This window comes from Neolamprologus multifasciatus, chromosome 16 (assembly GCF_963576455.1).
Source record: "Neolamprologus multifasciatus chromosome 16, fNeoMul1.2, whole genome shotgun sequence".
Taxonomy (NCBI): Eukaryota; Metazoa; Chordata; class Actinopteri; order Cichliformes; family Cichlidae; genus Neolamprologus; species Neolamprologus multifasciatus.
This window is the reverse complement of record NC_140454.1, coordinates 24839553-24866280: the sequence shown is the minus strand read 5'-3', so window position 1 is coordinate 24866280 and position 26728 is coordinate 24839553. Positions and strand designations below refer to the sequence as shown.

Below are 26728 nucleotides of genomic sequence, written 5' to 3'. Positions count from 1 at the left end.
AAATAAGTTGTTAAGGTGGTTGTGTGCAAAGAAACCAGTGATACAAGCCAGGATGAATCCATGCTTTCATGTTTTTTTTACAACAAATTCTGAACCTACCATCTGAATGTTGCAGCAGAAGCTGAGGCTCATCAGATCAAGTAACATTTTCACAAACTTTTGCCCAATTCTGGTGAGCCTGTGCAAATTGAAGCCACAGTTTCCTGTTCTTAGCTGACAGGAGTGGCACCCAGTGTGGTCTTCTGCTGCTGTAGCCCATTTGCTTCAAGGTTCAGCATATTATGTGGTTTCTCTCAGGGAACTGCCGCTCAATGGATACTTTCTCTTTTTCAGACCATTCGATGGACACCCTAGAGATGGTTGTGTGGGTGAAACCCAGCAGATCAGCAGTTTCTGTAATAATAAGATCCAGCCTGCCTGGCATCAACAATCATGCCACATTCAAAGTTAAAACATCGTTCTTACTAATTCGTCACCATGCCTGTGTTCCTAAATCTACTAAGTTGTTGCCATTTTGTTGGCTGATTGCATATTTATGTCTGGTGACTGTACTTTGTACTTGTATTTTCTTGTGTGATAGTGCAGCCTCCATTTATACTAAAAGTACTGCATCCTTGCTTTCACGAGGCAGCTTGCCACGTTTCCCTTTTCTTCTGATCAACCAGAGATTCTTCTACTTTGTTCAGAGTGTGAGAATTACAACAATGTAAACTTGTTTAGGAAAAGATTGCAGTAATTTTGTCACACCGTTTTAGATTAACATTGGAAAAGACATTGATTGTAAAAGTTTGATGTCATGAAAAACAGCGATTTCCAAACAGCCATTTTAATTTAACAAGCTTCAAGATTTACCTTAATGGTAAGAGGCTCATTCATTAACTTTAAAGATGAATGTTTGCAAATTGTGTCCTTAAATCACTTTTTTGCCATTTATTAAGCACTTAGCTTAGCTATGTGAAATCCAGACTTTTAAAAAAATATTTTTAGGCAAATATTGATGAGTAAAAGAGCTATACTATTATTCGGCTACGCATGAACTTAAATCCAGTCCCATGGTGATGGCTTGACGAGCATATGAAATCATGAGAACAGCAGCGACTTGAGCAATGTGACTCCTTAGATGAGCTAGATTTCACAGCAGTGAGACGTTTGTGTGATGGAAACTGAAAATTAGACTGCCAACAAAAAGCGCACATCAGAAGCTACTGCCAGCAGCTGTGATCCTTTAATGTCTCATGTTCAGCTCCAAGAAGGCAAAATATTAGATTTTCTCCCTCTGAATTCACTGCCCTTTCTTTCTTTCTTCCCCCTGTTTTATGAGAGGCTGTAAAAGTCTGAGCCAAAACCTGCTGGATGCTTTTATATAGAAAACACTAAAAAGGCAAACGAGAGCTGATCACGAACATGGCTGAAAGGAAAGGAAGGAAAGGAAATAAAGGAAAGGAAAGGGTGTTATGCTACTTAAATTGTTTATAAAAAAAAAGTGTCTACAGCTAAAAATGATTGAGCACTGTTTTGAGTATTCGTAACAGACTTCTTATGACTCATCATGCTAGCGTTAAAAAAAAAACGTAGCTGTGAAGATCCCCGTGGAAAGGAAAGGAAAGCAAAGGAAATGAAAGGAAGGAAAGGGAAGGGAAAAGCCACAATTAAGCGATTAGGTCACTCGTATGCGTCACAGTGTTTTAAAGTAACACGCTGGCAACACTGTTGCCTGTGAGTGTAAGTGAGAAAGTGAGGCATGCTGTTACATAGCCTACAAGTTGAAAGTTTTAAAAGACAAACACAAAACACCACAGTTAAGGATTTGTTACAGAATGACTCGTGAGGAGCCACAGTTGTGAAGCAACATATTTGTCATAAATACTGTATGAGGGGTTTTAGATGAACTGAAGGAAAGGCTCAAAAAAGCCTCCTCTGGTGGGTACTGCATCAAACAGGATTGAGGTACAATACAAACAGATACTGTGTAACAGATGACCACTTACCAAAACAAATGTGTAATTTTAATTTAGCTAAAGCATGTGGTTATTCCAGGTGATTGTAAATATGCAGCTTGCAGTAAAGTTGTACCTCCAGTTGAGAGGTTGATGTGTTTGCAGCTCAAAGACCTCTGTTGTTTGAAAGCCCACATGAGGAGCAACACAGAGCACCAAGGCCTGCACTTACATCCATATGCATTAGTCTTGCTTTTAATTATATTAAATTCACCCGAGGAACAACTTATAGTTTATCTTTTTGATCGGTTTTTGGAATCGTGTCATCAGACCTGAACATTAATTGTTTTCCAACAGCCTATTCATGCAGTTAGATGGCTAAAACTTATTCTGTTGTATGTTTAGGTGACGTGTTGCACTTAAATGTGCCCGATGTGCTTTATAATCAAGCAAATGTTGTATTTTTCTTTGATAAATTTGCCACTTTAATCTAGACATCCTGTGTTTGCATTCTTTCAATAGTACCGCTTCCCCTTGCAAAACTGCTTTCATGGTTGGTGTTCATGTTTTTAACCTATAATGGCACTAATTGCCATCATATCCGTGTTCTATATTTTTCCAGTGTTTATTCCAGGAAACTATCTAAAAGGGACAAGAGCATTTCCAGGATTCTTTAATTTGGGATGGCATGGCAAAAACAAGGCAGGGGAAAACCCACAGGAAACCAGAAAAATGTAACCAGACATTAAAAAGCAGAGTAGAAATACTACACAACACAAGAGTTTAAAAATTATATGGAATAGCTGTTTTACAAAGTGGTGATAGAAATATTTACACTCTTGAGTAGCCTAATAATAGAAAAAAAAAAAACTAGCATCAAACTATTCCTAAAGTAAAATCATACGTTATCCAGAGTCATCTATATTATATATCATGAGACTATAAGTATTGATTCATTATTGTGTATTATTTTGCACCTGGATATGATTATAATTGCTTATACACTCCTGGTATCTATAATTCATCAAATCCTTTTCTGATTCACTCACCCAGTTCATAAGCCTCGCACCTATCCAGTTGTTGTCTCAAGAGGAGAAGTACATCCTGGACAGATTTTCAGTCTACCAACAGGGACGACAATGAGAAACAGACATCCATTTAACCATTTACATCTAAAGGCAATTTTAAAATCACCAACTAAGCTAACAACAGCTAACCTATACACATAATAGAGTTAGAGGTAGATTTACTAATGCACTGCACCAGAACAAACTGGATTTTAGTGCAAAGAAAGTACTATTTTTAAAGAGAGCGAAGTGACAAGATTGCGTGTAAGATCACAGAGATGATTGTGACTGACCCTGTTGCAAGTTGAGTTTCACTGTCTCAAAGTGCAAAATATAAGAAGGAAAATATTTAAATCAAGAGCACAAACTGGTTAACTAATATCAGCAACAAGCAACTTACTGCTAATTGTCCTAATATTAATGCTGAAAAAAGCATGTCCTACCTGAACTTGATATTATACTTGCGATAAGAAAATAGTACAGCTTTTGTGAAACACCCGTAAAACTAACCACACCTATTGGAACTATTTGGGGATCATGCTCACATGCTATTCTATTCTGTTTAGCAACTCTGACCCTTATTCTATTATCTTAAAGCTTTAGTTACTTAGCATTTCAGTTGATTATCAATCAAGTACACAGAAAGAAAAAAAATGGTGTTTGATGGGAGCTTTTTCATTTCTATCCATCCAGCATGCAGATAACTGAAGACCTTTTTGTTAACACAAGTTATAACATAACTGTAATGTAATTACTGAATTTAGTGCATTAACGAATTACCGTCCATCCTAAGCCTGTTTGAAAATGTAAGCAGTAAAAGTAAAAGCTTGTCAGAAAAAACAAATACTCAAATAAAGTGCAAATACCTGAAAATTCAATATAAATGCTTCCAGTTAAGAGAACTGGTTATACATCAGGTGGGACCAGTAGCAACCCAAGCCCAGACTCTAGACATGGTTAAGCAACTCAATAGTGGAGGGCCTAGAGTGCCAAAATGAATTAAATATTTAATTATATATTTAATAATTAATTAAATAGCTATTCATTTAATTTAAAAGATTTAATAAAGTACTTGTTTACTTATTTAACATTTCAATGAATTGATGTCACGTTTAATTAATTATTTAATCTGTATTTCTATAATTCATTTTGGCACTCGTGAGTCTCCACATAAGACAGATAACTGGATTTGAAAAAGATGATACGCCATTCAGACTGTATTCTGGAAACAGAGCTACAGTAGACCCTATTTTTCTTTCTCTATACTAGAGCTTCTTTCGCGTGCTGCAGCAACAGGTGAGTCGCCGCTGTAAAGTTTGTCCCTGCACGGATGCCATCGCAGAGTTTCCTCCCAACAACAACAACCACACCACTTCTGTTTTCACTGCGCTGCACTGATTTGAATAAATAAAAAACAAAAAAGAAATGCCGTAGCTCGGTGCCCCTCTTGTGACACCTGGACACAGTTCCGGATTTATTCACAGTGACCGCAGCACAAACCTCCGCAGCCTTCCGCCGACTTCAAACGGGCGCTCGGTGAGTTTAGTTAGCTTCTTTAGCAGCTGTAGCATCGAGCTAGCCAACTTCGTTATTCGCTTTTCTGTCGTATTCTTAGATAGTGTAGGAAATTCTGTCAGGGGAATAAAAATTTTTTAAGATGTTCACAGTTGTTTCTGTCTTCACTTGGTGATAGAAGAAGCATGGCTGTCAGTCTGTGAAAGTAATCAGCTTCCGAGATTAGATAGCTATTAGACAGATTAGATATGGATTTTGTTGCCGCCACTGTTTTGTAAATAGAGCTAAAAACAAACAAACACGTAGTCATATTAAACTGACCTTTAATGTAAAAGCATCGATTTTAGTTAACGATGATCACATTACAACATTATGTTGTAATGTATTTGTATATCGTATATAAGTGATTTAATCGCAGTGAAGAACCAAAGGGGAAATGTTTGGCAAATTTTGAGAAAGAAATTACTAAGAAGTCGAGCTAAAGTTAATGTTAAAAGCAGAGTTACTTATGTTCATAAGTCACCGTCACATTTTTTTTTAATATAATATTAAGAGGCTCTCTCTTTTAATATAAAAGTGGGGGATTTCGCGCTGAATTTGGATGAAAATGTCTTTGTCCATAATAGGCATTAATAACTGTAATACCATTCACCTGATCTGGACTGTTTTAAATAATATTATGTCCTCTGGATATCAGAAGCTGTAAATATAATATCATTGCTCTACCTGCCAAACTGTGATTTTTACAGACCTCCACAAGTTCTGTCAGAGTTCAGGCATCCAACTATTTTAGGGACTCAAAGCATGGGTCATGTATGTTAGCTTGAGCTTCACTCCCGAGAGTCCATAGTGATAGAGCCATATTACCAGATACCAGATATACCCATAAAAGTGCAAAGCAGCCAGCTCAGGTAGTTTTCTTTAGGACTTTATTATCTAGAAAATGGCAATGATGATAGAACATAATAAATAGGGGGAAGATAGGGCATGTTCTGTTTCCCCATCAATCTTTTTATGCTTATCCAGTTTGTGGCTGTGGGGGGGCTGGAGTCCCCGTTGTCATAGAGGAAGAGATGGGGTACAACCTTCTCATGGCTACCACATAGACTCAGTCAGCAAATCTTGGCTGGCCTAATGAGACAGGTTCCTTTCTCTTTACTCTGGATTCACTCAGTGGATTCAAACCAAGGACCTTCTTTCTGTGAGGCTACAATGATTAATATTTACAAGTTAAAGACAAATTGTCAAGGACAGGATACTTAAAGCATGTCAGTACTCTGAGACCAAAGTAAAGGAACCTGGATAAACTGTGATTACACTAAAAACATCAAGTCTGTTAACAGCCTGATCAATGGAAACTATGTTTACATCAAAGACTTTATCTCCTGTAAAGCAAAGAATAGGATTTATGTGATACATGATCTATGTAAATATCGCTTCCTTCACCATGCCACTTTTCATGTAATAGAGTGATGTATTAGGGTACAGGGTGCTGCACAAGAGGCTGAAAATCAGTGTTAATGTTCTGTTAATGTCCTGTTCTGTGTTACAGATTTGGTTCTTGGCCCTTTATGTGCAGCCACATAAAGGGCCAAAAAATAAATTAAAAACTTACACCTGAATAGTGGACAATTGTAAATAAATGCCTTGGAAAACAGCTCTTGACCACATTTCATTCATATGCAAACATTGGGACAAATGTTATTGCATGTTATTATATCTGAACCAGAGAAAACCAACTGACATAATGACTTAAGTGTTTTTGGTACATGCCAGACTTACATCAAGTGATAAACTGAATGTGTCTTTGTTGTTGTTGTACCAAATAAGCCCCTGGAGCCTGATAAACCAACGAGGCACTGCAGCAGGACAGAGGATTCACTTTGTTCCTATCAGCTGAGTCATTCAGAGGGAAAACAAAGAAGAGCTTTGAAGAAATGAACATACAAGTGTCATAAGTGTGCTGAGGAATGGGGAGCCTGAAGTGATGGAGATTCCAGAGGCAAGGTAAGCACATAGGAGCACTTTCAGCAGACCTTGGCTTTATAATCTCTGAGAAACTTGTTTTAAGTGGAAACATGTTGAATATATACAAGCATGCTCTTCTCATAGGGAGATTGAAAGTCATAGGAGAGAACATAAGAAAAAAATCACTGTTGGTGGACATTTACTCAAAAACAATAACAATTAAATTTTAATTAAACCTTACTTATTGAACCTTTTCTGTTCAGTAAATAAGTATTCCAGTAAACATTAGTTCTTCTATAATTTCATTTCCACTACAGCTCAAGCGAAACTTTTATGCTAATGGTTATAACTACAGTACTGTGCAAAAGTCTTGAGTCATTCCTCATTTCTTTATATCAATTAAATTACATTTTATTGAGTGACTGTGTCTTCTTTTGAACTGAGAGAATTGCTCTTCAATTTTCTCATCTGATTTTGATTTTTCTGATGATAGAGGAAAACAAGCTCTGAACAAGGTTTTACTGATGATTACAGGCATCAACATTCATAACTGTAAGTAAATGATGGGCATCCTTGTTTTCTGATGCTGTCTATTATTACAGACTACCTAAATTAAAATGTAGACATGAAAAAAATTAATTAACTTAACCTTGTAACTTTTTCAGAAGCTGCACACTATTGTTACAGACTAAACAATATTTTTTTTTTACCTGGGATGTTTTTAACCAGCTCCTCAAAGCTCTGTTTTCCACCCTGTAAACCACAACAGTAATTTCCATCCATCATTTCCTCTTCCTGTCTCATGGAGTGTAGCTAGTGATTCCTCCAATGTTTTTATAGAGTCAAAGAAAGAAACTGGAACAAATGATGTGTTTTGTGCCAGGCTGCTTGTAATAGAGTATATAAAGATAGAAATTTAAGAATTGCTTCTTTGGCAAGTTGTCTGTTATGCGTTTACCCTAACCATGGTTCATCTCTGGAGTTAGGTGCCTTTTTAATACTTTAGTGATTCATAGGGTAGGTTTAACAACCAAACCAAATAAGCATTAATCTTAAAATGGCCGGATACGGGGACTGGAATGACCAAAGAAAAAGAATTCAGAGATCTTTAGAAAGCTTGAAGAACTATTGCTTAAGACTACTTTAAAAAATGTAGAAGTCTGACTTATTGAAAGCAAAATATGAAGAAATGAGGGGTTATTCAAAAGTTTCCCACAGTGGTGTGTGCATTTCATAATTCAGAAAATACACAATACCAGAAGTACATTTTTTAATAATGTGAGTTTTGGTTTGGTTTTGTATTGTATAAAAAGAATAGACAGAGCTTCAAGGTCTGAAAAGTAATGCCAGTGCTGAAGTGCCTTAAAGCTTACCTTTGTCTGTGCTCCCTTGACCGTGCCCTCAGTAAATACAATCTTGATTAATTTAGAGTTTCAGTCAGTAAATTCCACTGTTATTGAATACTACATGATGTCTATTTTGTGAATTATGTTCCCAATTAAAGTGCAGAGAAACAATAAATTCTATTGTAACATACTCAGAAATCCTGTATCTGTAACATTTTTAGCTTTGATTACATACAAACAGGAATATCAGAACCTTACTAGGTGTGCCTATACTCAGTTGTTTATTTATTGTTGATTGGTACAGGAACGTGTATATATCATAAACACGTGTCACATGCCACAAGTTCTATACCCTAAGCTAATTTTTAGTCCCAATCCTGTCAAATATTTGTGTCTAGTTCAGTATGAGGGCTGTGTAAACTGCACAGACTTGTTCGTCTACTTCAAAACTTAATTGCGTGTCAGGGCCGGCAGACGTTGAGCAAATAATTATTGTTTGACAGATGGATGAGATGGAATATAATCCATCTGTCACTCATAGTTGTGTCACTAAACCACATCTAATCTCTCCAGTTGGTGGTTTCCAGGTGCAGAATTTGGAGAATCTGTTCAGGTTGATCAAATCTGAATGCACAGACTTATTAAGACTTACTTATTTAATCTTTCACGCTTCATTGCAGCCTCGCAGATGAGCAGGCTCCCACATCTCCAGACCGAGGACTCCTCCATGTTTGGCATTCAGCGGGCCACAGCAGGCAGCTCTGTCCAGACAGGGTGCTGCTGTCCAGGCCCGTGCTGCAGGTCTCCCTGGGGGAACACCACGGCCTCCTGCTCGCACAGGGTAAGTCTGTTTGTAGTAAAGAAGGCACCACTTTCATTTATGCTTCATCACTGCATTTCTTCTCAGATGTTACTGTCTTTCAGGTGGTCAGGTGTATTCATTTGGAGAGCTTTTATGGAGGGATCTGAGCGTCCCCGTGTCTGCTCCGGTGCCAGAGGTCTCTCTGCTGGGAAAGACGGTGGTCCGTGTGGCTGCTGGCGGCTTCCACTGCGGTGCACTGAGCGAGCAGGGTAGCGTCTACATGTGGGGGGAGAATACTGCAGGACAGTGTGGGCAAACAGAGAAGGGTACAGTCACAAACATCACCGGTTAGTTAACACCTTTCTTCTGAATGTTCCTAACTTTTACCCTTGTGTTCAGCCTCTGCTCTCCATTGTAACTTCCCTCCCTCCTCACTACCTCTATCAGCTTCTTTCTCGCTTATCTTTTACTTCTGTTCTTTGTCAGAGATTCAACACTTTCTTTTCTCATTACTTTTATCCATTGTTGTGAAACCTCCATTTTCCGTCAGTGCTTCCTCCCATTTTTTGCAACATGGTTTATTTTTTTATTTTCGTTCTTTATAAATGCTGATATTAATTTACCAGCTACGTGTTTATGAGGCCTTAAAACTGATTTTTAAAGCACCGATGGTGATAGTAGATATGAGGTTGACAAATAAAAACTTGTTAAATTAGATGAAACAGTTAAAAAGAGGCATTTATTTACTTCTATGTCAGGCTTAATATGATTTAAATGAAACCGAAAATTACCCCACAGTTCCAGAGCCTTGTCCTGTCAGCGTGGTGGACGGTGAGGTCGTTCCTCCAGTGGTGGTTCGAATTGTGGACCTTGCCTGTGGACGGGAACACAGCCTGGCTCTGTCAGCTCAGAACGAGCTGTGGGCGTGGGGTAGTGGCTGCCAACTCGGCCTGGTCACCAACACCTTCCCTGTGGGGAAACCACAGAAGGTAATACTACAACTCTTTTCCTGTTATAGATATGAATGAAGATTTAAAAAAAAGCCTTCCCTGTTAAATGTAGTTGTAAGTTGTTAGTGAATTAAATGACATGAAGTACTGCTGTAGCAATAGTTAAACAAGTGTCACTACTAATTTATTTATACAGCTCATACAAATATCACAAAACAGGAAAATAGGAGCTCGAGTGTAAATGGTTAAACAGTTTTCTCAGTACATGTCAATAATATTAGACATTTTAAAATATTAGTTAATTTATGAAATGGTTCATTTACTCTTGTGTTCTTTATCCTCTGTGTCCAAAGGTGGAACACTTGGCAGGCAGACATGTGATTCAGGTAAAATCTAATTTCATTGCCACGTTAAACCTCCAAAGCTGTGATGTTCTGTTTTAGCTTTACTGGCTGTATCTCCTTCCTGCAGGTGGCCTGCGGTGCATACCACAGCCTGGCTCTTGTCCGCAGGCTGCCTCCTCAGGACTATAATACCCAGCATGCCCCTAAGAAGAAGGAGCGAGGCCAGTCACCCCACTACTCGGTGACAGAGAGGGAGGAGCTCTCAGCAGTTGAGGATTCTCATTACTGCCCACTCGGAGTGGAGTTAACTGAAGTGATGAAAGGAGAGGTAAATAAAAATACAAACAGGAATAAGTAAAAGAACAATAATGAAAAGGGGGCTACACAAATTGTAAAATAACTGCCAGTACTTACAACAGTAGAGCAAATTATTGTGAATACTCTAGAATAAGATGAATGCAGCTATTAATTCCATATAGGAGTTTTAATACAGGTTGTTTTCCAGACATGTTGAGCCCTGTAACTTCTTAAGCACAGGAGAAACACATTTTCAAGTCTTTAAAAACAAATGTGAGCACTTTACAATTATCACAATCTCAAGCCAAAATATAATTTTTGTTCAACTTTCTTGGAGCATCAATATTAAGGGATACATTACAGTTTCTGTAAAAAAATGTAGAGAAAAAGAAACAAGCATCAGTGCCCTGTATGTTTAAATTCTGATAATACACGGGGTGAACTTTAAAGAGTCACACCATCATGTGGCATGGGTGGTCAAAACAAGTTCTAGCATATGAAAGGTCTTCTTTATAACTACATTTTAATTTGAGGCTCATCTTCTATCTGTGATTCTTTCTGTGTCCAAATCAGCTAATTTTGACCAGGTCAAGTGGGAAGCATGGAATAAAGCAAGTATACTGACGTTCAGTTTACTTGTGTAATGAGGCCAAAAAGGATATGGTTGTAGGTAATTTCTTGAAATTTATTTATTTATTTTTAAATGTAAAAAAAAAAAAAAAGTAGCTTAAAAAAAAAAAGGTACGGCACAGCTAATCAGAGCTGCCAGTCAGGAAGCGTCAAGGAAACTGACCGGTCATAAAAAGGCCACTTCCTCCCTCCCTCCCTTGCAGCAGAGTTATTTGAATGGGTCACTACTGAATGTGTCACCACCTAACACACTTTTGGTCGCTATTGTTGACATGTAAATGACCAACAGTGTGTTAGGTGGTGCAATCATGATGTTTTATTGCATTAGTGAGTGTATATAAAGGCTCAACATCCTGTTAGTCTGAATAATGTCCAGTTCCAACATTTTACAGGTGTGTAAGTGTTGAAAATTGTCTAAAAACAAGTAATTTACATAATCAGGAACCATAGCTTTCTCAACAATGTGTGATACCCCTTGTCATTTTGTGTTCACAGACGTCTTTCCAAGTTCGAGGACCCAGACGAAGGCTCCGGGCTGGACCAACGTCAGCAAGCAGCAGTCCTGGTTCTGATGACAGCAAATCTAACACTAAACAGTACGTTACTACATAACTCGCGTCTCTCTTTTAACACTTAATTTAAAAATAAATCCTAATTCTCATAGTTGTCTTTCTTTGCCTTTCCTCCACTGGAAAACTTTAGCCCAAACCTTGAATCTCAGGGTCAAACTGACAGTGTAACAGAGACTGACGGCAGCCCAAAAGTGCACTTGCTGTCAGGCTGGAGAACCAACAAGAACTTCTCTGAAGACCTGGAGTTGCAAAATCTCCTTGAGAAACTCTCTGATCAGTCATTAGATAAACAAGACACTGACTCACTGAGCAGCCACACCTCAGGTTTGTGATATTCGTCTCTTCGATGTTTTGAAATGTATCATTTAATGTAACACTTAATATAATTGACTGTTTTTCTCTTCTTGATTCATCCTTCACTCATTCCTTTGTTTTCAATTGCTGTTCTATCCAGACGACAGCTGCATTTCTTCAACTCCTTCCTCTGACCTGCTGACTTCCAGTTACAAAGATGACTTAAATACAAAGAGACAAATGCACAAGTAAGACTGTGTTTCAAAACCGTGTCCCAGAACTGCAAAACATGAATAATAATCGTCGACTAATGCAGATACACGCCCTACCAGGATGTTTGTTATCTTCAGTGTATTAGCAGCTTAACCTTTGACCTTCTGTTTCACAGTAACAGTGGACTGTCTGGGTCACACTCCTCTTCCCCAGTGTGTCTGAATGAAGTTCGACTCTGTCTGGAGAAGGAAAAGCCGTCCCTGCAGGGACTGAAGAGCTCTAGTCTCACAAACATACACCAGAAGGGGAAAACGTCAAAGAGCAGGAGAAGCTCGCTTCCCGGAACACCCACCCACGGTAGGAATGATAGGGTGTGAACAGCTTAACTGTACATTTGGGAAATAAGCTTATTTACTTTACTTCCAAGAGTGAGATGAGAAGATTCCCCAAACTCCAAATATGGAGCCAGGAGACTGTTAGCATAGCTTTTCATCAAGACACTGAGAAGCTATTAACAAAAAAACAGACACAGCATTTGATTCTGTGTAAAACCACAGCTGTTAGTTTTTTGCATCTGTACTTGTATTTGAAATGAACGAACAAGAGGTAATTCCTGTAGTTCTAGCTTTGGAACTACAGGAACTGCAGTTAGGATTATGTTTGATTATGAATTTTAACTTTTTACATTAGTAATTAGTGAAATACAGCAGTATGGACTGAACACGTTTATACGCTATCTGGCACTTTTGTCGATTAACAGAAGAAGGAAAAGCTTATTACCTGCAACAGAACACACAGCGCAGTTCCTGCCTGTGTTTGCATTTCACTTTGACGCATTTAAGACCAACATATCTTTTAAAACTTGAGCTTATGTGTTCAAATAAACTGATAAGTCAATCAAGGTTATTCTTGCTTTCTGAATATATCTTTTTTCATTATTAAAGCATTTCTCAATCTCTATAAAAAATGACATTCAAGTAGCCTGAAAATGTAATTTGGTCTCACTAATAAGTTGAGAAATCCCTCTGTACATCTACCTGTTTTGTGCTTATCTTGACAACTGCTTGTCCAGTCCAGTCAGTGTTGCATTACTGGGGACATGTGTAAGTGTTTTGCTGAGTATGAGATTATTTGGGTTATCTGTTCTCATATTTTGGGTCACTTTCGTTTACAAGTGACCCTCTGCCTGATCCACTCTGTGTACGGGGAGGAGGGGCAAAGAAAGTTTTCACAGCACTGTTTGCAGCCATCTTAAAAATTAAGGGCACTTCATGATTCAGTAGCTTGTAAAACCTCCTTTAGGAGCAATAACTTGAAGTAACTATTTTCTGTATGACTGGATCAGTCTCTCACATCATTGTGGAGGAATTTTGGCCTGCTCTTCTTTACGGTGTCTCTTCATGAACGTAATATTTTAACATGCTAACTGAGGCCTAACTTATCTGAGCATTGCATGGTCTGACCTTTAGGTGAATTCCTTGGGACGTTCACTCATGGGAAGATTGTGGGATTGTGTTAACACACAACTGAATGCTCCAGACCAGAAAATTGCCAAAACTTCTGCATTTGTAGAGGTGGTGACAGCTACTGATGATCAGTTTATCACGTACATTCGATGAGCAGCACCCACACAATTTCTAATTTTGTTTGGCTGTCTTTGTGAAGATATAATAATGCATTACCAATCATCTCACTTTTAATGTTACCTTTAAGTTTAATCATCACTAGTAAGTGCCACACTGTCACGTAACCTAATTCAACCAAGTCTTAGCCCTCAAATCTTGAAAGAACTTTGTGAGAATTTTATCGTAATAAGTGATGAAATGTTGTAAAGCTTGCTGGACATCTAATTTTACATTTGGTGTCCTGTAATAAATTGCCTCTTTGTTTTGTTTGGATCAGAGGATCTTAGGAAAGCTGTTTTGGAATATGATAAGAATATTTTAAGAGGCATTTTATCAAATTTTAATTAAAACGTTACCTTCTAGCCTCTATTAAAACAACACAATCGAGATGAATGGATTATTGTGCCACATACTTTTGCTTCTCCAATTTCACTACCTGATAGAATAAGAAATAAACCCGCAATGGGTTTATTTCAGTTCACTTTTTCATGTTGCATTTTCAGTGGAATTAGACCTAGAGTTCTTCATTTTTTTTAGGATTCAAGTTTACACGGTTTTCCCATTTTAGCAAACACCTTACACTCTCTCTATATAACTCTATCCCAATACTAGTACTGGTAATTTCTGATGACTGTGCTAATGATTTCAAATAACTTTACTTAATAAAGGTTGTATGAAATACATTGATTGTGCCATACAAGGGCCGGCAGACTAGCTTCTCATTTTCTGGTTTTCCAGGAGTTTCAGGAGCGTAAAAATGAAAGTGTCTCACCAGCCGACGCAGAAATGAAAACCACGTTGACATTTTAGGTTTTTGCTGAAAAGCCTTGTTTAAAAAAAAAAAAAAATTAGATATATTGAATAGCAGAATGTTTTCATTGATGTTGTGACTTTCTGCTGTGTGCCTGCTTATCCTGGTTCAACAGCTTGACTCAGCTCCCGGTTAGTTTAAGTATTTTGTAGGTACAAGGTGGCACATGTTGATTCTAGTGAAGCAGTGAAGCTCTGTGAGTCGTGTGTTCATGCAAACCCTTGTGGGTGCGGTTTGTTTGTATTTGCTCATGTAGTATGGTCAATAACACTGCACTGAATTCTGATGCAGTTTGTTTGCAGAGAAGACATAAACACTAAATTTTCTGAATTAATGACATCTCTTAAAATCTCAGAAGAGCCACGAAAGTTTGTTTTCACAAGCAATAACAATCCCCTTCCTTAGTTTGTGCTCAAAATATTGGGAGATACTGGCGTCTTTATCTCTTGAGCCGCCCCTTAGCCAGTCTGAATTCATTTTCGATGGATCATCTTGAAGCTATGTTGATTCAGCTGATTGTGGGAAACACTGCAGATTGCATTCTGTAGCAATAACATTCATATTACTCAAAGATCGCTCAAGTCCATCTAGGCTCTTTTAGGATTTCAAGATCATTCTGAAACATTGACAAAAAACATTTTGTACTAGAGTTATGTAATTTTAATGAAAAACTCAATTTACAATATAGACAAATGCTCAAATATGACAATTATGTGAGGATTCAGTTATTTGAATGTCCTCACCTGGTGCATTTTTTCTTTTATTCAGTCAATGCTTTCTTATTCTGTGATTTGCTGGTGTGGTAGTCTTAATGTAATGACAAACCATCATATTGAATCCCAAGTATCTTTTATACATGTATATATTACATTGGACTACTCTCTGCAAAGCAGATTCCCCCACAGGGACATTAAAGTTGTACTCTACTCTGCTCGTGTATTTTTCCGTTAGGGTCTCCTCGGAGGCGACACCCTTGTGCTTGCAGGCCGTCCTCAGCTGGTGGGGCTCCGGCTGGAGCGCCAGAGGAGGCAGAAGATGGCCTGCCATTTCTGGAGACAGAGATTTGGAGCTGGGGCCGTGGCTCTGAGGGACAACTTGGTCATGGAGATCAGCTCGCCAGGTGGGGACCAAAAATAAAGTGTAACAGTGATATTTAAAAATAAAAGGTCTATATTGTGTTTACAATATGTCTATGATGATGTAATAAGCATAATTATTATTTAAAGGTGAATTGAACAGAATTACATTAAAAGACAATTAGATACAACCTTTTGGGATGAAATGCTCAATTAAATTAGTTGGAAATGTGTAACGAAAGAAATTATAACCACAAGATTAGACTGAACTGTGTTTGTGTGTCCAGACTCCAGCCTCTATGCATCAAGTCTTTAACAGGTGAAGAAGTGATCAAAGTTTCTGCAGGCTCGCACCATTCACTGGCTCTCACTGCTCAGTGCCAGGTAACAAAAACAGCACACACTTAGCATGATTAGACAAACAGGTGCTCTATCTGAAGACTCCCTTTGACATTAAATGCTCCCAAGCTCTGGACACCTTACTAAATATTGCTACTTGTACTTGCATGCTGAGATGAGCTTAACATTTCTGTATGTTTTAATGAGAAGTCCAGAAAGATGAGTTATGCTTTAACAAAAGGCTAATAGACATCCTAATTAAACATCAAAATTTGTGACTCAGTCTTAAAAATAAGATGTAATTAACTGTCTTATGATACTTTAATCATGTTATTTTTCAAGGTCTCAAGTTTCAAGCATTACTTGTATGTAAGTGCATGCTCACCCCCTATTTCATCTCTTCTGTGCTGTAGGTGTACTCATGGGGCAGCAACATGTGTGGACAACTCGGCCACGTGAACAGCCCCATCACTGTCCCTCAGCAGGCGAAAGTACAGAAATCTCATCCCATTTTTTAAAATTTAATTCACACATTTCACACTTCTAGCCAAAGAATTAGTTATTCACATAGATTATTATTTTCGCTAATGTAGGAAAACATAGCAACACCATCCATTTCCTAATATTACTCTGTTTTGTTGTGGGTGGACCACCATAGCTGTCTGATGGCCTTCGTGTTTGGGACTTGTCAGCCGGTCAGAGCCACTCCCTGCTCCTGGCTGATGGAGACTGTGTGCAGCCAGTCCTGTTGTACTGCGGCCAACAGAAGGAGCCAGTGCAAACTGAGAGGCTAAACCAGAGTGAAAGCTCAAGCAAGAGGTCACCCAACAGAGTGGAGCATTATACAGTCATGCCCACCCTGCTGCCCTTCTGCATCGAGGTTTGTAGGTCCAAAGCGCAACTTAACACAGACAGTAAGGAAAATGATGGGTGGAGCATTTTTTCCGCTAAAGCACGAGCATATTTATGAGATGGAAGTTCTTACTCACACCAGCCTAACTCTATCTGTAATTGTAACCTGAATGTTACCCTCTTGTTTTTTCTGTGTGTGTGTGTGTGTGTAGATGGGTTACGTTAGCAGTGTGTGCAGTGGAGGTCAGAGCTGTGCGGTGCTGGCAGACCACAATGTCATGGGTTTTATTTCGGCTATCCACGAGCTGGCCTCCAGAGAGAGGCACTTGTACTGTTGGTGCAGAAGCGTCAGGAAGATCCTCCTCACCCCTCTGCGTAAAAGAGGTCAGAGAGCATCTACTGCCTCATTCTGCCTTATTAAAACATTTATTAAAATTAGTGTTTGTGTGTTTTCTCATCTGCAGAAAGTTTGTGTCCAGTGTTGGGTGAGCAGTGCACTCATCTCTTCTTCTCTCTCTGTGAGAGTTTTGTTCAGCTGAGCACCCTGATTGGCCGACATGCCACAGCACTCACCTACTTCCTGCATAATGTGCAGGGCTGTGATGTCACTACCCTTCCCCTGCTGACACACACAGAGTATTTCATGGACACATACAAAAGGTGAGTTGGTTTTTTTTTTTTGTCTCACCAAACAAAAGTCCCATCATGTGATTCCCTCAAAGAAAACATGAACAGACATACTCATGTTTATGTCAGTAATCCCTTTTTTAGTTTTTACACTCACTGTTGACTGTATTAGTTACCCTACTTGTAGCACATTGCCTTCAGAACTGCTTTAGATTCAACAAGATGCTGGAAAAATATCTCAGAGATTTTGATCCATGTTGTCATGATCACATCACACAGTTGTTGCTGATTTGTCAGCTGCACATTCATGATGCTTTGTTTATTCATGTATTACAAAGCAGTTATAGTGCTGTGGCTAGAATTACTTTACATACAAGCAAACCCTCCTGAAATCCGGGATCACACATATTTATGCTGTGATCAGGTTAGGTTTCATCACATCTTATTTAAGCTTATATATAGTTAAAAGAAACAAGCCAGGAAGACAAACCTATTTCAAATGATCTTTAATTTGAGATGGAGGGTTTAAGCTCTTCTTGCAAGTTCACTTGACTTTGTAAAGCTGTATCTTGTGTGTCACTGAGGAGTAAAATCTAAATTAAAATCACTCTGTCTGACTCTAGGTATTTTTCTTCACTTGGTGATTTCCAAGTAATGGGCGGATTCCAACCACTTCACAAACTCTCGCTGTAAGCACTTTTATTTTTCTTAAGTGCTCACTGTAGGAGTGCAGCTCTCTTCATTTGTAAATACATGTTCTTGTTTGTTTTCTTCTTTTGTGACTAAACTAAAAGCATAAAACTTGTCCCAGTCACTTGACAGACGTGTTATTCTAAGAGTGCATCTGTCTCTCCCTGTCTCTGTTCCTGCCCAGTGAGAGTTTAGGCTTTCGGCAGACTTTGCTCACTCAGCTGTCCGTATCAGATCAGTCAGCCAGTGGTGATGTTGATCTGGTTTCAATGTTGTACTGGCCTCTGCAGCAGCTCCACCAGTACAGCCGAACCCTGCTCAAACTGGCGGCGTGCTATGATGTGGTGAGAAAATCCTCTTCTCTCTTTTTGTCTCAAGCACTTTTTTGACCTTCCCTCTTCTTTTTCTTCTCTCTTTCCCTTGCTTCATTCTCTCACTTTCTGTTTCATTGCCATGACTGAGCAACATTAGAACAAGTGGTTGTTACTGTCACTGTATTGACTTCAAGTCTTTTATATGTTCAGGTGTACAAAATTCTCGTGCTGTCTTTCCTTTTCTCCCCAGTTAACTGTGGAGTATAAGTCCCTTGATCAGGGTCATAAAGATTGCGAGTCCCTGTCTTCATCACTGCTAAGAAGGAAGAAGGAGGCTGAAACCACATTCCTGTTCTGGAAGACCCACTCTGGCAAAACTACTGTGAGCACAACTCTGTTTTATGTGCCTGCATCCTGTAATTTTTTTCTAGTCTATACACATTAGTCACTATGCTTTCCTTTGAGGTTTTAACCCATGACAACAAGTGTGCTTCTAAATTTTATTTCACTCCCTAGAGCCACTAGCCTTCCTGGCAGGACTCTCTAAGTGCTCCTTTTCAAACTGAGCTGATTCCCAGAGTATTAATTTTCCCTGAACAGCCCTGCCCTGTATTTCATTGGCTAAAGTAATAGGGTAGTTCTCACTGATGGGTGTAGCATGCTGGTCAAAGACAAAACAAATAGGTACAGTTTTGAATACTTTCAGTTGGATGTCAGTCTCTTTTCTGCACCTCCTTTCTTCAGTTGTTAAAGAACTATAATAGATCTGTAGAGCAACTGGTGTGTTACAACACACACCTGAGGTGTCTGCCACAGAAACCTATTTCCAAGGGTTTCCTCTTGTAAATTCATTAAATTCCCAGACAAATATAAATCACCTTATATTTAAATTTGTTGCACTTTGATCAAGGTGTCTGCAAGAGCATCTGAACTGCACGCTGCTCTGCAAAGCAGCAACCCATCATTGTGCAGTACAGTCTATTGAAAGTAATGGTTTTCCGAGTGCGGCCTCTTCCACATCCTGTGTGAAAACACATTAAGTTATGAGACATGTGTTGCAGCTTATGAGCTACCAGAGTACCCCGGGTTTTATAAAGGAAATTTATGTGTGTGATTTTGTTCTTCAGGAGTGCCTGCGTCTTCCCAGGCGTCGTGTGGTCTGTGAAAGCAGCAACAGATCTCTGACTCTGCAGAATGCCGGGCGGTTCTCAAATCACTGGTTCATATTGTTCAATGACGCCCTGGTGCACACACAGGTACTCAAAATAAGTCAGTATGAAATCACATATATTAAAGTGCTTATGTTAGTAGCATAAATTCATGTTGGGGGAAGCAGTGCATAAAGGAGCCTTTAAGTCTTTTAAAATTGTCGTTATTTCATTTTTTTTGTTAACAACAACACTCACTGTACACCAGAGAAAAACCAAAGGATCTCTGCTGACAGTGATTTCTGGTCATCTGCATTGATTTACAGCTGAAGCTTACATATGAACATTGTGTCTTTTATTTAGGGTACAATTCCCTCTCAGAGCTTCGTGAGTATCTCTTCCACCAGTTTACCTCCAATAACAGACATAACTGTAACTGAGCTTGAGCTTGAGCTGCAGCAGCATACTGTAGGTGGGCCGGCATCTGTTCAGTGCTTCCACTCTGACAGGATCAACTAGGATTTGAATGCAGCTATATAAATGTTAATACAGGACAGGTATTACAGGTGCTTAAAGATCTGGGGCTTTATATACTTTCAGAAGCAAGTTCTTCTGTTAGTTCAAAGATCTGAGGCGATTTTCTTTCCCTGCAGAAATTGGAGCTCTGCAAATATCATTTAGGCCGAATAATTAACTGCCTCACCAGTGAGTCTCTCATCCTGTGGACATGCTCCAGCTCCATCTTCTTGAGTAGCACTTGGCGACACTAGTCTATGCTCTGCTTTGCAGCCTTGTTGAGCTTGGGTTGGCAGCACACAAACCTATTCACCTCTAGTTGGAGTAGCCCTCCAGCTTGCACCAAATCTTCACAGCAGAATAAGATGGTGGAGTTGAAGTTGGTCCACCTGAGAGACAAGAGTCTCACTGGTGGGATCACATCTATGGCAACTGGTCAGCCCTTTGATAGTAAATGAAAAGACAGAACAAACTATCGACTGATCTACAACTAAACTAAGAATTCGTTGTCTGTTTGTATAATGATGAACGATGGCTTGCGTTGTTCATAAATTAATTTTTCCTTTGATGTCAGAATTGCTGGCCATTATGTTCCCTGTTTTTAATATTTTGTCCACTCAGTTAACATGAATGAGGCTAAAACAAACAGTGATCAGTGGCCTTTGTAATATTCCAGCATTACAGATGTCCTGTGTTAACATTTATTCTGTGCATGTGGTCCTGATGGCTGATTCTGTCCAGCTGCTGCTCAGCAGGCTGCTGTGTGTGGATTCATTTGTGTTTAGAAGATTTTCCGACATTAGTTAGTGGTGAAAGTAGATGAGGTCATAGCTGCAGTAGTTCAGAGCTTGGAAGGGTGATGGTGAAAGGATGCATCTCTCACTGCTGTGGTCTAGCTTTAAACAAGGAGACTGTCACTGATTTCTTCCAGATGATGGCTTCTTTATTCTTACACTTACTGTCAGCTTGTCCTCTCTGGCTACTTTTTTGGTTTTAGAGCAGTTTCTTCCTGAGACTCTGTTTCCTGTTTGATGTGGTGTGGTGTGTTACTAGAGTTTTGGGCTCATGTTACGTGTTGTGAGTTAAAACTTTGAGATACCGTTGATGTACTAAAAGTCATTTTGTGCATCATAAATAAGTCTTATAATTGTAAAATGTGGTTAGTATGCATTGTGCACTAAGAAATGTTAATTCTGCCCATGACAATCAAAACTTAAAGCTGGTCAGTTCCCTTTCAAGGTCTTCACCTTATCCATCCATCTGTCTGTCTGTCCGTCTACCCATCCGGCCATCCACCAACCCAATTCTGCTTATCTGCCATCAGGTTATGCAGGATATTCTAGACATCTTTCTCCCCAGCATTTCTTTCCTGTTCCTCCTGAGTGATCGTGAGGAATTCCCAGGCCCAATGAGATAAAAATCTCTCAGTGAGTTCTGGATCTTTCGCTCTTAGATGTTAGATGTGCCCGAAAACCCTCCATTCATGAGTCATCCATGAGCAGATGCTTGAACCATCTCTGCTAGCTTCTTTTTTCACACAAAGGCGCAAAGGCTTCAAATTACTTCTGGATGTCTGAGTTTCCCTAAGAATTAGCCCAGAAGATCTTCAGGTGATTTTACTTGTTTGGTTTTTAGATCTCCTTACCATAGGTGAGAGTTGGAACTCTCGCTTTACCATTCAGTCATTCAAGAGAAAACTAATTTGCCATGACAATCCAGTCACGTGCTGCACCACGTGCTGCTGGTCTACCTCCATCTTCTCACTACTGGCAAAGAAGATGATGAGAGTTCTTCACTTGGGGCAGCGTCTCTTCCCAGATCCAGAGGGAACACTCCACTGTTTTACAGCGCTCAGACTTTGAGCTGCTGATTGTCATCGCAGCCATTTCACACTTGGCTACAAAATCGAAGGTCACGCTCCACTAAAGCCAACAGAACTACATCTGCAAAAAGCAGAAATGCTATTCCGTGGGTCAAAAAATGGACCCCGGCTTATCCCTTAAAATCCTGTTCATGGTTCAAAGACGAGGGTGAAACCCTGACAGGTCCAACACTCACTTCTGTGTGTCCACGTCCAGCATGGTCGTCATTTCTATGCTTCTATTTTCAGCTCACATGTTCAAATGGTCAGAACAAGACTTCTACAGATAGACCTAAAAGCAGCAGAGGTCCTGGACGCAGCACAGAGGTGCATAAGGAGAGGACCTTGAAGGAGAAGTCATCCAAATTTAAATCATCTCATGTAGTTAAAAAAAATAAGCTTTTATGGACCTTTAACTGTAATTGATATAAAAAGGAATTTAAAACAGTCAATTACTTTGAATATTAAAACACAAGTCATGTTGAAAACAACTGAAATATCATAAAAGGTCATAAGTTTATAGAGGAAACTGCCTTATTAATGTAGGGTAGTGCAGATGAACTCAAAAGACGTTGGACTTCCCCAATTTACCAGCACACAGTCAGGAAACCACAGACAGTTATAAAGGCATATCTTTTGGTCATCTATCCTTTTCTCTCTCTCTAACATACACACACACACAGTAGGATTTGATCGTTTCTAAAGTTTTGTAATCTCAGACAGCATGTTGTTACCTAATATGTGAGAATTACAGAAAAAGTGCTGCTCTCCCTCTTTGTCTGCAGTTCTCCACTCATCACGTCTACCCTCTGACCTGTTTGTGGGTGAAACCGGTCACTGAAAACAGCAGTGGACTGTGAGTTTGTTTTTGTAGAAATCAATCTACATGCTGACTAATGCGAAGTAAAGGAATGTTAGTCGCTCTGATAAAAACATTTATGCAACCCTATAGCCTCAACAGCAACATGGGAGCAGTGAGATCCATGCGGGGATCTTTTTTAATCTTTTAATTTACTTTGTATTTATTGGATAGGCAACAAGCAGCAAATCATTAAGCCATGGTTATGGTTAACTTTCCATGAAACCTACTGCTCTTTAAATTATCTACTTTTAAAAGTACTGGTACATTTGTCACCTTTGTTTGCTAGCTGAGACCCCAGGATAACCAGTAGAGTCCCGTTCAACCCCCAGACTAATACGATGGTAATAAGTACTTCATGTACTTATAAGGATGTCATTTATGCTTTTTATTTATGAGTCCGATTTTAAAATCTGAGCAGCTGGGATCAGTGGAGTGAGCTCTGACTTATTCCAGCTTGCAGAGCATTGCATGACCTAATGAAAATCAGCAGGAGACAAGAGTGATCTAATTCTAGAAATATTTTTAATTTGGACCTCCAGCCTACAAAGCGTTTAGGGAGTGGAAGTTGGATGTCATTTGTAATACAATATTTAAAAGATCCACCTCCTTGTTTTTTTTGTACCAATTAAGTTAATTATTGCTCTTGTGCTGCATATTTTCAGTCATGCCCTCAAAATAACATGTCCAGAGGAGAGTTTCACCCTGGTGGCCTCAACACCGCAGGAAAAGGTACATTTATGGTTTAAACCATTACTATTGCTTAGTTTTTCAAAATCAGTTTGTAAAAAAAGTTTTTTTTGAGATCGAATTCCGTCTTAAAGCGTCTGCTTTGGTTCTGTGCTTCTTTTTCTGCAGAACAAGTGGTTACGATCTCTTAACCTGGCAGTGGATCAGATACTGGGCGGCGGAGGTCAGGGGTCGTCACCAGCAATGACTCGCACGGCCTCCTACACGTTCACGGCAGACGAACGGTTCAAAGATGCTCAGTACACCGGGAGCTGGTTGGCAGGACGGGTTCATGGCAGGTTAGAAAACATGTTTGTATGTTTTTGGCATTCTCTTTAAGGGTCCCTGAATGCATCATTTAGGAGAACATTAAAAATGTTCCTCATTTAATGCACCTGTAAAATCAAACAATAATAACAGCATTTGATAATGCTATAATTATTTTGTCACGCATAAATGCATAAAACAATGTGCACAACTCAATAGATTTCCAATACAACTTGAATAAAAAAAACAGCCAGTTAGCAATACAAAACAAATAATCCAACAGTTGTTTCTAAGAGATTAATGTAAAATTAGTTTTTATATATTTAAAAAGCACAGCCACTTATTCAATACGCAGGTTTGAAGTCATTCTGTTTTTAGGCCAAAGAGGAGCAATGTGCATGAATGAGGAATCAAATCACTAGAAACCAATAAGTGAAGTCAGCATGAATGAAGAAAAGACTGTTTCCAGCCTTCTTCTGTAAATTCCTTCTTTGTGTGGGGAACTTAATTGATGACGCTGGCTAAACAGTTTAAGCAGAAGCTATATTTTCCTTCACAGAGGAACCATGAAGTGGCCGGATGGGCGACTGTACAAGGGGAACTTCAAGAATGGACTGGAGGATGGGTCAGTACAGTAACCTGGTCTTATACAGAGGTGGTTACTGGATATGTTGTTCATTTCCAGTAAGAAACCTCTGCTCTTCCTGCCTTTGGTCATGTGATAAAAAAGAAACAGAAATAGTGATGTAATTGCCCTACACTTCACCTCCGGCATGTTTTAAATATCCATGTCGCAGATTCTGATCTTTGCTAACTGTTACTTTTTTTCCCCAGCTATGGAGAGTGTGTGATTCCTAATAAACTACTGAATAAAACTGACACCTACCAAGGACAGTGGAGAGAGGGCAAGATCCATGGTTTTGGCAAGTACAAGTCAGTACACATTTTCTACCAACTTTCTGGTGTGAAATAGCACAAATTGTACGTGTTGCCTTAGTCAGGTGTTAAGTAGCAGCGCTGGACATCCATATACAGATATAAAAGCTTTTTAAGTTTTAAAGCCATCGGCTCTTGTTAACAAATGTCTTGGGTCAGCAAATGTGGAACTAAAATAAAACATGTCTCCACAGTGTTTTTTTGTTTTTTTTGAAGTGGCCACAGCTGTGGGCTCCGCACACTAACACAGAAGGCTGCTGTATATGTGTCATACTCAGGTATGCAAGTAGCGAGGTGTACGAGGGCTGTTTCTGCGATGGGCAGCGGCACGGTTACGGCATGCTGAGCTCTGGGAAACTGGCGAGGAATTCCTCCAGTGTTTTCATCGGGCAGTGGGTCCACGACAAGAAGACAGGATATGGCGTCTACGATGACATCACAAGGTCTGAATAACCACAAGAAAACTGCTATTTTAGAAATATGGAAACTCAGAAGTGTTAAATGTGGAACGCATCTCCTTAGGTAGGACGGAGCAAGGTTTCCTCTAATGGTCGGTTCACAGTAGTTTATATCAGTCCTGGTTTCTAGAGATGGCCTATCATTGAATGAATTTTGTATCAAAGACATGCTCCCATCAGCAGTCCCTGATCTCATTTTTCCCCCCAGAGGTGAAAAGTACATGGGCATGTGGCTGGATGACCAGCGGCATGGCAGTGCAGTCGTCATCACGCAGCACAGCGTGTACTTTGAAGGAGCTTTCAGAGAGAACAAAATGAGCGTAAGTACACCCTGAAATATGTATCTGCTTACATATGTGCTTATAAATTTGTTCACTGATGAGTGAGTTTGAGTACATTTTAATAAGTGGTTTTTGCTGGTTTATTTAAATACATGTGCAGAAAGAAAAAAACTAGTTTTTACAAATGCATTTTTGTCTTTATTCATCCTAGGTGTTAGTTCTAAAAAAGCTTTTAGTTTATAATAAGCATATGCAAACCCCTGCACCTGAAATAACAGATAAGTTGGGAGACATGCAGTGTAACAAGGCTTGAATTGTTGGTGCAGACAGGTAGTAGCTGCAGGCCTGTGGTGTGTTGAAAAAATACCAAATGCATTTTACACAATGCATCCTACATGCGGCAGGTAATAATTAAATAACTTATCCTGCTTATCATCAAAAAGGATTCTCTTTGATGTCACTGAAGCACATACCAGAGGGGTCCTGGGCTGGCGGAGAGGGGTGCAGAGCGCTCAGAGCTCATGCTTTTCCTTCTTCAAACAGCAGAATTTAAAATATGCTAACCCCACTGCTGCTCCCATTAGTAGACTCTAAACATGCCAGCAAAGGACGTCAGGCTCATCTCAGCCAAACAACATATACAAACCCCAGTATTACCAAAGCATGCTTTTTTAAAATACATGGTCATTTTAATCCTTTTATGGTTATGTAGATATAAATTCTGTCTCAGTTGCGAGGTGATCCCTCTTTCACTTCTCTGCCGTCCAGTATCAGCGTTACAGTGGTTATCCCCTCTGCCTTACAGCAAGAGAGTCCTGGGTTTGAATCCACCAGCCAGACAGAGGCCCTCTGTGTGCATGTTCTCCCTCTGTGTGCATGTTCTCCCTCTGTGTGCATGTTCTCCCTCTGTGTGCATGTTCTCCTTCTGTGGGTTTCCTCCAGGCACTCCATTCTTTCTCCACAGTCTAAAGCAGGGGTGGGCAACTCCAGGCCTCGAGGGCCGGTGTCCCTGCAGATTTTATATGTGTCCTTGAACCAACACAGCTGATTTAAATGACTAAATTAGCTCCTGCAGTTCTCCAGAGGCCTGGTAACGAACTAATCATGTGATTCAGGTGTGTTGACCCAAGGTGAGATCTAAAACCTGCAGGACACCGGCCCTCGGGGCCTGGAATTGCCCACCCCTGGTCTAAAGGCATGCATGTTGGGTTAATTGGTGATTCTAAATTGCCCATAGGTGTGAATTTCTCTGTGTTAGCCCTGCAGCCTGCCAACCTGCTGAGGCCATGTCCTGCCTTTTGCCCTTTAAGAGAAACAGATGGATGACACAGACACCTCAGTGCCTGAACTAGTAAAATGTCCTGCCTGCCTTTAAATCTGACCTGATGATGAAATGTAAATAAA

The 26728-nt window shown here is 39.6% G+C and overlaps 1 protein-coding gene across 3 annotated transcripts in view; it reads left to right on the top strand.

Moving 5' to 3' along the window:
* The first annotated feature begins 4302 nt into the window (after positions 1–4302).
* Positions 4303–26728, top strand: part of LOC146500892 (alsin-like) — a 31937-nt gene continuing 9511 nt past the window's right edge. Inside the window, exons 1-29 of one of the 3 annotated variants that reach the window (XM_085135650.1) lie at positions 4303–4540; positions 6350–6526; positions 8514–8674; positions 8758–8982; positions 9434–9624; positions 9939–9971; positions 10057–10257; positions 11352–11452; positions 11559–11752; positions 11883–11970; positions 12111–12292; positions 15323–15491; positions 15735–15831; positions 16200–16277; positions 16445–16666; positions 16851–17022; positions 17103–17298; positions 17889–17954; positions 18140–18299; positions 18520–18651; positions 19397–19525; positions 19781–19804; positions 22580–22650; positions 23319–23385; positions 23512–23681; positions 24209–24274; positions 24484–24582; positions 24864–25028; positions 25252–25363. In XM_085135650.1, coding sequence (XP_084991776.1) covers positions 6507–6526; positions 8514–8674; positions 8758–8982; positions 9434–9624; positions 9939–9971; positions 10057–10257; positions 11352–11452; positions 11559–11752; positions 11883–11970; positions 12111–12292; positions 15323–15491; positions 15735–15831; positions 16200–16277; positions 16445–16666; positions 16851–17022; positions 17103–17298; positions 17889–17954; positions 18140–18299; positions 18520–18651; positions 19397–19525; positions 19781–19804; positions 22580–22650; positions 23319–23385; positions 23512–23681; positions 24209–24274; positions 24484–24582; positions 24864–25028; positions 25252–25363 — 3591 coding nt within the window. In that variant the 5' untranslated portion in view covers positions 4303–4540; positions 6350–6506. The remainder of the gene's footprint in view (positions 4541–6349; positions 6527–8513; positions 8675–8757; positions 8983–9433; positions 9625–9938; positions 9972–10056; positions 10258–11351; positions 11453–11558; positions 11753–11882; positions 11971–12110; positions 12293–15322; positions 15492–15734; positions 15832–16199; positions 16278–16444; positions 16667–16850; positions 17023–17102; positions 17299–17888; positions 17955–18139; positions 18300–18519; positions 18652–19396; positions 19526–19780; positions 19805–22579; positions 22651–23318; positions 23386–23511; positions 23682–24208; positions 24275–24483; positions 24583–24863; positions 25029–25251; positions 25364–26728) is intronic. The other 2 variants (XM_085135649.1, XM_085135651.1) reach the window with 2 other exon arrangements.